Source organism: Glycine max, chromosome 20 (genome assembly GCF_000004515.6).
Source record: "Glycine max cultivar Williams 82 chromosome 20, Glycine_max_v4.0, whole genome shotgun sequence".
Classification (NCBI taxonomy): Eukaryota; Viridiplantae; Streptophyta; class Magnoliopsida; order Fabales; family Fabaceae; genus Glycine; species Glycine max.
This window is the reverse complement of record NC_038256.2, coordinates 44264781-44277492: the sequence shown is the minus strand read 5'-3', so window position 1 is coordinate 44277492 and position 12712 is coordinate 44264781. Positions and strand designations below refer to the sequence as shown.

The following is a 12712-nucleotide window of genomic DNA, read 5'->3' as shown; positions in this document are numbered from 1 at the left end:
GCAACACTTCGCCATTGCACTCACTATAATAGTGGCCGTATGTAGGTAAGTAAGATCGTCTCTGTCTGAATATAATTTTTTTAAAAAAGCATCTTGTTTTGCTTCTTAGTTTTGTTGATCAGCAAGTTGGGTTACTTGGGTGTGAAAATGTTGAATTTTGATCATTTCCTTGATTTGGGTTGGTTGACTTTGTTGACCTGGAATTGCGTTGTGTACTTCAAAGCAAGCAAATGCACAAAATTTGACGTCAAAAGTTGATATAAATGCCCATGTTCTTTTAAGGTTGTTTGCAAATATGTTATATACGTGTGGCAAGTACACTCATGCAGCTTGAAGTGGTTCAACTCTTATGTTGTTCTATGACGATGTTTCAGGAAAGTGTCGAGTGGGATGTTTCAGTATGAGAGCTAAGAGTTTGATAAGTAAGAAGCAGATTAGTACAGGATTGAGAAAAATGATAAAGTGTATATGTTCGGGGGAGCAGTAAGAGTAGATGAATTAAGTTATTCATCAGAGTCACTGGCAACGAGGGACTATTCGGCAAGTGGTGGTTTATCATCTCGACCTGGTGAAATTGACACAAAGGTGGACAATACCAACATTGAAGAAGCAGAGTCCTCTCTCCGTGAAAGTGGTTATTTGAACTATGAGGTCAGATAAAGTTTTCTTTTTCCTTTTTATTTACCCATGTAGCATCATCTTAAGATTCTTGAACTTAACATTCCAGCCATGATGCTGATAGTGATGGGTTCTTGATCTGGTTAGTTATTTCGAAGAAATAAAATAATTTTTTGGCAGAACACACAAAAATAATATATATATTTCCTCAACAATAATTCATCTTTGCATGCACTTACCATCCCAAACATGCTCTATTTTTATTGCAATAGATTCTATGATATTGAAGCCTGGAAACAGTGACATAACGAGAAAAACTGAATTTAATTATTTCTATGATATTGGAGTACTTTGGAACAATTAAAATATTACATGAAATCATTCAATGTGAACGATAAAATCAAGTCCATAAGAAAAATTTGCTCTCAGACTAGGAGCTTAAGCTTTTGGTCTAGTGAGAAAGTACTTACCTTACAACCGAGTTCTCTGGTCTTTGCACTGTTCAAAAGAAAAGTTTAATGACTTTTCGGAACAGAGTTCTGGTGTTTGAAATGTTTTAAGTAATGCATAAGTGGTAAGTGCATTTATTGGAAATGATTGGATTTCATGCTCACATATGTCTGCAATTAGACTTAAAGGGTGCAACAATTGACCCCTAAATGAACTTTATCTTCTTTTGTGCCATATGTTAAGCTTTCTATGCTTCTTTCTTAAGCTGTATCATGTGGTTTTTTGGGTAAGAAATTAGGGCCTTATCCCAATATTTGATTTTATTGATACTTGGGAAGCCTCTTCATTATAAAGATGAAACTAAAGGACCTTTCCACAATAGGAAGCCAGAGCATTGCTTGGAAGACTTGAGTATCAGAAAGGCAATATCGAAGCTGGACTTCATGTGTTTGAAGGAATAGGTATTGCTGCTGTCATTCCCAAGTTGAAAGTTTCTATATCTAGAAGATGTGAACCCAATAGATGCCGTTCGCAAAGTGATGCAATGTGATACGAGCAGAGGAGAATGGCCCTTGATTTCGAAGACAAGGGAACCTTCGTTACACACTAAGATGATAAGCTAGAATTCTTCTTACCATTTCATTCATTGCAATCTTATTTAAATACACTTTGTGAGGTGATTCTGTGTAATAACAGAATTTACAAAGCAAGATTGCAATAACAGATTCCTAACAGCTTTTCGAGCAGAATTCTGAAATGGAAAACAGTTGTAACTAATTCCCTTCATTCTTTCCCGCCATAACTGCTATGCGTAATTGTCCAGATACGCAGGACGCTTGGGCCTCAGGTATGTTCTGGTCTCTGTTGCTATCACAATGCCAGCTTGCTGAGGGAATGATGAGGGAAAGTGATCTTTACATTGTCCTTCATCTTTGTCTAGAATATGCTGAACAGAGGAAGTTAAGCATTGCGTTTGATCATGAAAAGAAACTGATTAAGCTTGAGGGTGGATCTAGTGTTAGTGGATATATTCTACTAGCACGGATTTTATCAGCTCAACAAAAGTTTGTAGATGCAGAGCTTGTTATAGATGCTGCTCTAGACCAAAGTGGGAAATGGGATCAAGATGAATTGTTGAGAACTAAAGCTAAACTACGGATTGCACAGGGAAAATTAAAGAATGCAGTTGAGACACATACTCTTGCAGTTCTTCAGGTCCAAAATAAAAGTTTAGGCACAGCAAGTAATGTTGTGAAGGTATGTGTCAATGATAAATGTAGAATATATCTCTCAGATTCTTTAATAACTCAAATTATCAATGGGAAAGGAAGATTAGAAGCTTCACTTAAAGTCTACCTTTTAACATATGTAGAATAATAAAAATTACTTTTCTGATTTATCTTTTGTACAGAATAAGGGAAACCGTGACAGAAGTCTGGAAATGGATATATGGCTTGATTTAGCCAATGTGTACCCAGCCTTATCGAAGTGGCAAGATGCTGAAGTTTGTCTTGTAAAATCTGAGGCTATTAATCCCTATTCTGCTTCTAGATGGCACACAAAAGGTATATCTCTTATCTTCTAACTTCGCTCCCTAGCCTTCAAAGGTTCTATGTTTGTTCAGTCTCTTTCTTGTCATTGATATTTGAAGATATAGATTCTCAGTTACTGAAAAGTGGCCAACATTGACACAAATGTGATGGTGTAGATTGAAAGGTGTGAGTTTTCGTTATATTTAAAGCTATGGAAAAAGTATTTTTTCTTATTGGATTTTATGTGGGCCAGAGCAAAGATGCATTACTATAGCACGTACTTTCTTGAGAACACCTGTATTTCTTTAGCCACTTGGTAATCTTTCTAGTGCCAAAAGCAAATATCTCTTAATAGAATCTACATTCTACATTATTTTCTTAGAAAGAATATAGATTCTTAGTGAAAAGTGGCCGACACTTGCTCAAATCTGATGGTGTATATTGAAGAGTGAGTTCTCGTTATACTACAGCATATATTTTCTTGGGAATACTTTTCCTTCTTAAGCCACTTGGTAATATTTCAAGTTGGTGCCAAAAGTAAGTATCTCTTATTAGAATCTACATTTTAGAGAGAGCATAATTTTCCAGAAAAATATGAATTCTTAATTTTACTGAAGCTAACCTGTTTTACAATTCAAACTTTCATTTTTCATGTAGCATAATTCATGTTAGAATTTTACAGGTTTACTTTTTGAAGCCAGAGGTCTTCATCGAGAAGCTTTGAAATCATATAGGAAAGGATTGGATATTGAGCCCAACCATGTGCCAAGTTTGATATCCACAGCCTGTGTACTCAGACAACTTGGTGATCAATCATCTTCAATTGTTAGAAGCCTTCTCACCGATGCACTACGCCTTGACAGAACAAACCCTCCTGCTTGGTACAATCCTGGACTGCTCTACAAAGCTAATTTGGGGACATCAGCAATGGAAACTGTTGAATGCTTTGAAGCAGCAGCTTTTCTTGAAGAATCTTCTTCCATTGAACTCTTTAGATAACACTTTCAACTTTATTTTGTTGACATATATCATAGATTCATAGTAAGTTACAAGTCTGGTTGTAAAGTCCGGCTTTTTTTTTAACTTCTTTTTTATAGGTGAAATGATATAGGAGGAGAAAGAACACAGATAAATGTTTCTCTTATGTTGCCATAATGTAATTAATAATTTATTGGTCCTTTTATGTTGGTCGAAAGATGAATAGTTTGTGCATCATTTCTATCCATGTCCAAGAAGCTAGATAATTGACAATAGCTAACAGCCTAGCCTCATATACTTAATTAGTTCTGAACTTAATTTCATTTAGTTCGCACAGGGATAATACCATGTATGCGATGAATTTCACGAAACCATTATCACAACACCACCTTTGATTTCTACCAAATACTAATTTATTTTTTATTTTATTGATTTGCTAATTATCAACAAAATAAACCCACACTGATTTATCTCTTGTTTATGCTAAAATCATTCAAACCTATTAAATGCACAACAAAGGTTTTGAAGATGGAATTTTCGAAGACAGTCATGCCTGTAAACATACCTCCTTGCTTTCACTCCCGGTGCTAAGCAAATGATTTGTTATTTCAACGAAGTGTTATTATTTATTCAATTGTGTGATTTGCTGTTTCACAGGTGAATGCAACAACTCAAACGTGCTTTAAGGCAAGGGTTGTAAAAGAAATTTTATCGCATATATTGAAAGGTGTACGAGTTACAATCCATCGATGTGGCTTTCTTAATTAGTTTTTCTTGATGTTTTGGATTTTATTTACATCTTTATTACTCCAGTAGTAAAAAATCATTAAAAAAATAACTGATTGGGATACTTCTGAATGTTTGTTTGCGTAGTTAAGTAATTTGTTTAGTGTTAATCGTACTAGAAGAGGAAAACTCCCTGATGCAGAAAAATAATTTTAGGTTTTTTAGAGTCTGCGGGTAGGCCTTTTACCGAAGACAATACCAGGAACGAAGTCGTTGGCAACCTATTTTCAATGTCTGACTTGCTTCTGGGTGTAGATTAAAGCATGACTAAGCTTAAGTATAACTTATAAGTAAGATATTTTGTTGGCGTTGAGAAACCTAACCTATAAATACAATTTTGGAATTCTCTTCTCCATGTCCAGTTGAGAGAAATCGGATATGAAACACATCAGAACCAAATCACCTATGGCAACTTTGTTGGGGAAAAAATGACGTGAAAAGAGTCCAACATTATGTTTATAGTAAAAATGATAACGAAGAGGTGTCCATCTGATACAGCCATAGAAGTTTGACAACAAACATTTGAGTTACCCCACCGGAAATATATGGAATGTCTCCAAAGGCAAGACTAAAATAGTGCATGTAACAAAGTACTTCCATAGTGTATGTACATCACATCCCTCTCCCTATCTCAAATTGGTCCTTCACTGCATGTTTTCTCTGCGCCGGACATACCTTGTTCTATCATTGTATCGTGGTCTGTCCTGATGCCTTTGTGGCTGTGGTTCCACCCTTCTCTGTCTTTCAGGTGATCTCTGGACGATCTCTCCATTCACAAATAATTCAGCTGCATCATTGGTAACAAATTTTGTAACCAATTATTAACTTGAGACGATGTATTATGAAAAAAACGGGACCATTGGTAACCAAGAATAATAAGAAGCAACAAGGGTGTAACACAATTTCACAAAAATGTTTTGGGACGAGCAAGAAAGGCCAGGGGGAACCTCTTTACTGTTATAAAATGTAGACTCAACCCTAGCCTTTGCCCATTGACCTACTTTACTGAATCAACTTACAAAAATGTCATTGTATAGTAAAAATGATAACCATTTAATATTCACATAAATGGATAAAACATGGAAATGAAAGAGAACATACTATAAAATGCTCAATCACAACTCGAGAAAAAACAGGGACCAAGAATTTTTGCTAAATTACATGAGTAATCTTCTGAAATATGAACTATAATTAAAATAATTATGCACTAGCATGAAAAGAGGCAATGTCTATTTTTTTGTATCAACTCCAAAAATTCTGCAACTCCATAAATGAGTGAAATAACAGAACAGAAGGAGAGAATTTCTATGCAAGTCTATTAGCATTCAAAACTAAACATTACTCAAGAGTTATTAGCTTTGCCAAGATGGACTGCAACTCAACTTAATTTATTAAAAACAAACAGAAAACTAACACTACTGGCCTCAAAGAAGAGGTATCTGTTGGTTTTATGTATCAACTCCAATGATTCTGAAGCTCCATAAGTTTGTGAAGCAACAGAACAAGATAGAAGAGAAATTTTATGCAAGTCCATTAGCATTCAAAGCTAGCCATTCCCCATTGCGAGCTTTTAGCTTTGCCAAGATGGACTGTCAATAAAGGGGGAAAAAGTAGGATATCCTCACCAATTATATTGAACATTAATAAATACCATTTTTTCAATCACCCTATCCTAAGCCTGACACTACTTGCCTCAAAGAAGAGGTATCAGTTGGTTTTATGTATCAACTCCAATGATTCTGAAACTCCATAAGTTTGTGGAGCAACAGAAAAGGATAGAAGAGAAGTTTTATGTGAGTCCATTAGCATTCAAAGCTAGCCATTACCCATTGAGAGTTTTTAGCTTTGCCAAGATGGACTGTCAATAAAGAGAGAAAAAGTAGGGTATTCCTCACCAATTATATTGAACATTAATAAATACCATTTCTTTAATCACCCTATCCTAAGGCTGCAGCCCACAATGCAAACATATCATTGCAAATAGTGTTTAGAACTTTGGATAAATGTTGGCAAAATTGATTTTGAAGTGACGTAATTTATATTTGAGTGTTTTCTTTAGAAAAGCAAGTTAGAAGTAAAAACTCAATCCAACACAAAAATTACCTAAAGTTGTTTCAACTCAAAATCAATTCCTCGACATGGACCAAACATGTGAAAATTTACCAAAGAATGTTAAATAGTATTTTAATGTGATTCTGAAAATCCAACATGAAACCAAACACACAACAAATTTCCAGAAAACACACAATGGTATGACAAAGCAATGTAGCAGATGCAAACAACTTTTTCAGTTTAAATTTGTTAAAAAGAAAAATGGCACTACAGGCCTGGAAGAATAGGCATATCAGGTGGGTTTATGTATCAACTCCAATGATTCTGAAACTCCACAAGTTAGTGAAGCAACAATACAGGATAGAAGAGAATTTTTATGTTAGTCCATTAGCATTCAAAGCTAGCCATTACCCTTTTGAGAGTTTTTAGCTTTGCCAAGATGGACTGCCAATAAAAGGGAGAAAGGTAGCAAATACAACAAATTTCCAGAATACACGCAACAATGTGGCAAAGTAAAAAAGAATGCAACAGATGCAGACAAGATTTTTTACTTCAAATAAGTGATAATCCATCTCCATAGAGTACAGTTAGGCATTACTAGTCAAAAGGTACAGTTAGGCATTACTAGTCAAAAGGAAACATTATAAAAACTCTGTACAAAAGCTGAAACAGATTTCATCTCCACTGATCTGCATCTTCACAAAGTATATAAAGCGCAGAACAGTTTAGAGATACATTTGATGTAAGTCCTTACATCATAAGCTAAACTTACATAATCTAGCTTTATCAACATGGACTGACAATCTGACATATTATTGAATAATAAATAAACATAATTAAAAGGCCAAATATTAGGAATCAGCTTCATATTTTCAAAAGGAAATGTGTTTCTCAAACAGATAAACATGATGTAATACATAATCACTTAATACATAAAGTGACGAAAATACTATAAATTAGAAGCACAAAATAATTATTAAATTTGGAAGAACAAGTCACTTATAATACTAACAAACACAAAGCGTTAAACCCTCACCACCATAGTCCTTGTTCTCAGGATCAACATACGAATCCGGCAGCACAAACAGAACACCAGGCAACCCTATACAGATTAAAAAGTGTGAACACAAAACGTAACAAAATCATTCATTCAAAAACTTCAACTACAAGAAAACATACCTTCGAGCTTATTAGAAGTTTCTTCATCAATCTCGCAGCCGAATCCAAAGTACCTCTCACAGGAAACATTGTAAATCTTCTTCTTAGCTTCCTCCTCACTGCCGAGAACCTTGGCTAGGGTTTGGATGTAGCAATCGATCATCTGCTGCTTGTTGGCGCCCTCACCACCGGGATTCTCCATGACGATGAGCCAGTGGTTGTAGTCGCAGCCGGGGAAGAGCGGCGCCATCTCCGTGGGGGGGCGGTCGCTGAACGACGAAGACGACGACCCCGAGTTCAGCGGTGAGTACGCCGAGTCTCCGGCGCGGTTAACGCGGCACCGGATTCCGGCGACGCGGGTGGAGGGAGGGACGATGGCATGGGATAGAGGGAAGAGGAATCGACGCGATGAGAGGGAGAGTGATGAGGGTTTGGGTAAAGTGACGGCGAACGCGGTGGCTGTGGTGGTGGTGGAGAAGAGGCGCATTGCGAGGCGTGCGCAGGAAGAGGAAATGACTCTTGCCATATCACACTTTCAGTGCCTCAGGATTAGGGTTTTCGCCTGTGCACGCAGAACCTAATCCGATTCCCACCCTTTTTATCCACGAATATCAGAAATTTAAAATTAGAATAAATACACCATCTTTTGTTATCGGTGATCCAATAACAAATGTGTTATCATCTATTCACCCAAAAAAAAAAAATGAGTCCTCCTACCAACTACCAAGGCCCAAGATACTTTAAGAAGTACTACTGAAAGAGATGGTCGACGTTATTAGACAAGATGATTACTGATTAGTGCATCTTTGGTGAAGATTAAATTTGAAAAATATTTTTTAATTCTCTTAAAATGTTGAAAAATAATATATTTTAAAAAATTGAATAATTATTTGTTAAGGAAATTTTTTAATTGTAATATTGCATAATAATGTTTATAGATATACTACTTTCTCTACTGATTTCAAGTTATTTCGTTTATTCACATATCTATTTTCACGTAACAATTCCATCTTTATGCATAAAAAATAGTTATTTATGCATGTTACTTGGGATTCAATTAATGTAATTCGGTAAGACAAATATTCATTGTATTATTACTAGATTTTTTATTTTTTTTACAGCAACGTTATTACTTATTACTAGATATATCTAGCAATTAAATGACATGACATTGAAAATAATTAAAAATACAACTTTTCAGATCCTAGTTTTTAAAGAAGAGAGATCAACGTGGTTGGAGGATGTGTATTAGATATCACCATGGTCAGATTCTTGGCTGCTAGGACTATATCTTTTGCAGTTATCCAGGGTGAAGTATTGGGTCTCCTTCATGCTTTATCTTGGGTAGTGTAATTGGGCCTTTCTTTCGTTATTTTTGAGTTGGACTATAAGCCTATATTAGATCATGTTTTTAGGGATTTTTTGCCTGCATTTAAGTTTTTTTTCAATACATTTAGCAATAAATACGAATTAACAATCTTCGGATTACAAATATGTAAGAGGCTTACCGATTACCAAACATACTGATTCATAATCCTCATATTATATTAAAAATATATTTTATAAAATAATTTAAAATTAATGACACATACCAGTATGAACATGTAATTTTCGCGTTATTAACATACGTTTTAACTCATTGATCTAATAATATTATTTTACATATATAAATTTTAAATATAAGTTTACATATAGATTTAATAAAAATATATATATATATATATAAATACATTATTATTAGATCAAAATTAATTATATAAACTTATATGTGCATTAAATATATATTAGAAATTTTAGTAGTATATATATTGACGTTAATTTTTTTTAATATAATTAGTCTAGTAATTTAATTGGTTAGAATGTCATACTAATAACGCAAAAGTCACAAATTTGAGACCTTCATAAATCATTAATTTTAAATTATTTCATAAAATATATTTTTCATATAATATGGGTCTTTAACTTATTACCAATATGTAAGTCTATACCAATATGTTTTTAATGAAGTTGTTTATGTATCTGAGGTGGGTTCGATTCTGGCTGAATGCAAGGCTATACTTCTCTCACAGTGTAACTTTAAGGTCAAGTTTATTAGGCGATACGCTAATATGATGGTTCCGCTAGGGCTTCCATTGACTATGCTAATCCCATTTTGTTTAATGTTATGCCTAGTTGTATTTCTCAGTTAATTTTCAATAATGAATTAAGTTTGTCTTCTTTAAGAAAAAGAAAGATCAACTCACACTATTACTAATTTATGGTCATTTGTAATTATAATTATGGTAATTTATAAATATGATTCAACATTTGAATTAATAAAAATTTTATTAATAGTTTATTAAAAATACGTTGTTTTTTTAAATAATTCTTTTCAAAATGAAAATATTTTTTTTATCAAAAACCACATAAATAGTCTCTTAATACATGAAAACTTCAAAACAATCGATCAATTGGTCAATATTATTTTCTCCTCTTAATTTATTTATGTTTTGTTACATCCGGGAAAAGTATTTCCTCTTAAATACGATTAGCATTTTTCTGTAGCAGTACGGTAAGAATTGTCGTTACATAGATTTGATCGTTTGGAAAACAATTTAATTAGGATTTGATTAAATAAAAATTACTATATAAGTATTTATGTATCAGTTATTTTTATAATAAAAAAAAACTAAATTTAAACTGCTTTTATAAAATCTATAAGTTTTTTCACGAGCTATTTCTTTTCTTCTTCTTTTTTGACAGACACAAGTTATTTCATAAGCTTATTGAAAGAAGCTGAAAAGAGCTTATAGATATATCATAAGGTGCTTTCTTATAAGCTTTTCAAACTTGTATACGAGTATTATATGATAAGATTAATTTAAATAAACCCTTCCAAACAAGACCTTAAGTGAATATTTTCAATGTGGTGGTTCTTTACACGTTCACCAAAAACTGATGGATCTCATAGAACAAACATTGCAAGATGTGTCTATGACGACGGGTCTAGATCCGCATGGATCAATTACGTCCAATAAACTAGTCAATGGCTTTACTGAGGGGATATATTGAACGGATGAGTGGATCTCCTCCTATATAATAGCATTCACAGTATCATAATTTTTTGTTTTAATTTCTATGTATGTATTTTTAAAAACACTACATTTTAATTAATAATAATATTTATTGAGATATTAAAATCAAGTCATTTATCAATAAGATATAACTCAATTAGTTCAACTGATCACATGAATTGTTGTAAATTTTGATAACTCTCTTCTTAATTTTTAACTATTAAAAAAAAATCACACCACTTCTAATTATAAATACTCACCAAATTAGGTTGATTCAATGAATTCAATAAATAAAATTAAAACAAACCAATTAAATTGGTCAAGTTAATTTGATTAACCTTTTAGATTTATCCTTTTTTTTAATCCGAAACGATCAATGTCCACGAAATATAATTAATTTAGATTTGACTTTACTTTTGAGACAAATCAATCCAACCTATGAATACCCCTCCTTTGCGTAATTTCATAAATTAAAAGTGAATATTTTTTATGGATTAAAACTAAATTTTTTAATATTTTGAAGAATTAAAAATATATTAAACTTTTAATTTTTAAATCTAACTTTTGAAGCAAAATATTTATTTTCTTTGAATGTTTACAACTTTTTTGGTGGCAAATTCAATGTTTACAAATTTTCCCATATTTTATCTTTCCTTTTGTTGTTTTATATTTTTTAAATAGACAACTTGATGACCTGTCTTGATCCAAGTCACCCAACTATATTCCTATCAAGTTTGATCGTGTTGACGTTTGCAAAATGAGCATACCTGACCCGAAAATTCGTCATCATTAGCTTCTAAATTCAACTTTACCTTAATAATGTTCACCCCTAAAAACTTATATGGGCATAAATAAGATCATTCGTTTCTTGAACAAACATTATTTAAATTTTTTCTTTCTTGTTCATATGTCTTTATGTTTTTTTGTTGAGTTTATTTTTCTTGGGTTTTCATACCTCTATATTATAGTTTGAAAAACTAAAGAAAAATGGCTGGTACCAAATCCTATCAATGAAATGGCTTTTTCAAATATTACAAAACATACAAGTTATTATACAAACAGAGTGATCTATCTATTATTTCAGTTGAAGAACGACAAAATAAATTTTTGGCGGGATGAAAAGTAATTTGATCAATGATAAAGAAAGAGAATTCTTTCTCAAGACTAATTATTCTAAATGTTTTTTCACAATAATTATGAGAGAGAAAATACATCTTTCAAATAGAATGGATCTAAAAAAATATTCTTGCACATATCATATTTATGAATCCTCTTATTTTTGTCCATTAAATAATTTTTTTGTGCTAGTAAAGTTTCTTTCATTTATCAAGTTCTGAATTTTTATTTATCCCCTCTTTCTGTTTTGGTTGATGATTTGATTTTTTTTTTTTTATCTTTTGATCATTTAAAACTTATTTGTTTTCTCTTCACGTCTTGAATTAGATATTGAATCGTTATATAAGGATCCAAAAAGATAAAAAGAGAAACGAAGAATAATAAATAATATATAATTTTATGATAATATGTTAATTGCAATATTTTTATTAATCAAATATTTTTACTTATTTTATTTCATAGTTATAAAAAATTTAATAATTTTTTATATTTAGATTCTCTTTCTACGCATTATTATTATATATTCTATTTTTTTAATTTAATGTTGTCGATCATAATTTACGGGTTTTTCTTAGTGATAAAAAAAAATATAATGTACAGGTCTAAATTTTCTTATTGAATATTTTTAATTGTTCATATCTGAAAGGAAATTTATCTTTTACTAAAATTAAAGCACGTCATCAGTCTTAACCGGCGACGTTGAAAAATGAAATATTATATAAAGTGTGACACAATCTCAAACATTTGTACCACGTTCCAAAATTATTTAAGCTCCAATAGTTTTTTCATTGAATATTATCCAACTTGGCAACTTTTGAATCATTTATATATATTTTATACATGGAAAAGCGAATGGGAATCATAGATATCTACGGGAGGTGCCACCAAAAAAATCTACGGGACGGATCCGAATCATCAAACATTTGTTTACAACTTAAACTAACTATTTTTATTCAATGTTTAAAAATA

The 12712-nt window shown here is 32.3% G+C and overlaps 1 protein-coding gene and 1 non-coding gene across 2 annotated transcripts; one reads left to right on the top strand and one right to left on the bottom strand.

Moving 5' to 3' along the window:
- The first annotated feature begins 59 nt into the window (after positions 1-59).
- LOC100778507 (protein NPGR2) lies at positions 60-3950 on the top strand. Its single transcript, XR_005890392.1, has 5 exons — positions 60-651; positions 1451-1614; positions 1845-2325; positions 2480-2633; positions 3283-3950. It is a non-coding gene; the product is annotated as a protein NPGR2 (transcript).
- A 791-nt stretch (positions 3951-4741) lies between these two features.
- Positions 4742-8180, bottom strand: LOC100306054 (multiple organellar RNA editing factor 6-like). Its single transcript, NM_001249903.2, has 3 exons — positions 7596-8180; positions 7453-7518; positions 4742-5151 (listed from the first exon to the last, which is right to left on the bottom strand). The coding sequence occupies exons 1-3, from the start codon at positions 8098-8100 to the stop codon at positions 5009-5011; spliced, it is 714 nt and encodes a 237-aa protein (NP_001236832.2). The 5' UTR covers positions 8101-8180; the 3' UTR covers positions 4742-5008.
- Between the last annotated feature and the right edge of the window lie 4532 nt (positions 8181-12712).

What these genes read in the sequence shown, in the direction of transcription:
- LOC100306054 (NM_001249903.2), bottom strand. Translation starts at nt 8,100, where the DNA reads ATGGCAAGAGTCATTTCCTCTTCCTGCGCACGCCTCGCAATGCGCCTC. An exon ending in AACTTCTAATAAGCTCGAAG is followed by an intron (nt 7,519 to 7,595) that starts GTATGTTTTCTT and finishes TAATCTGTATAG; the next exon opens with GGTTGCCTGGTGTTCTGTTT. An exon ending in TGAGAACAAGGACTATGGTG is followed by an intron (nt 5,152 to 7,452) that starts GTGAGGGTTTAA and finishes CCAATGATGCAG; the next exon opens with CTGAATTATTTGTGAATGGA.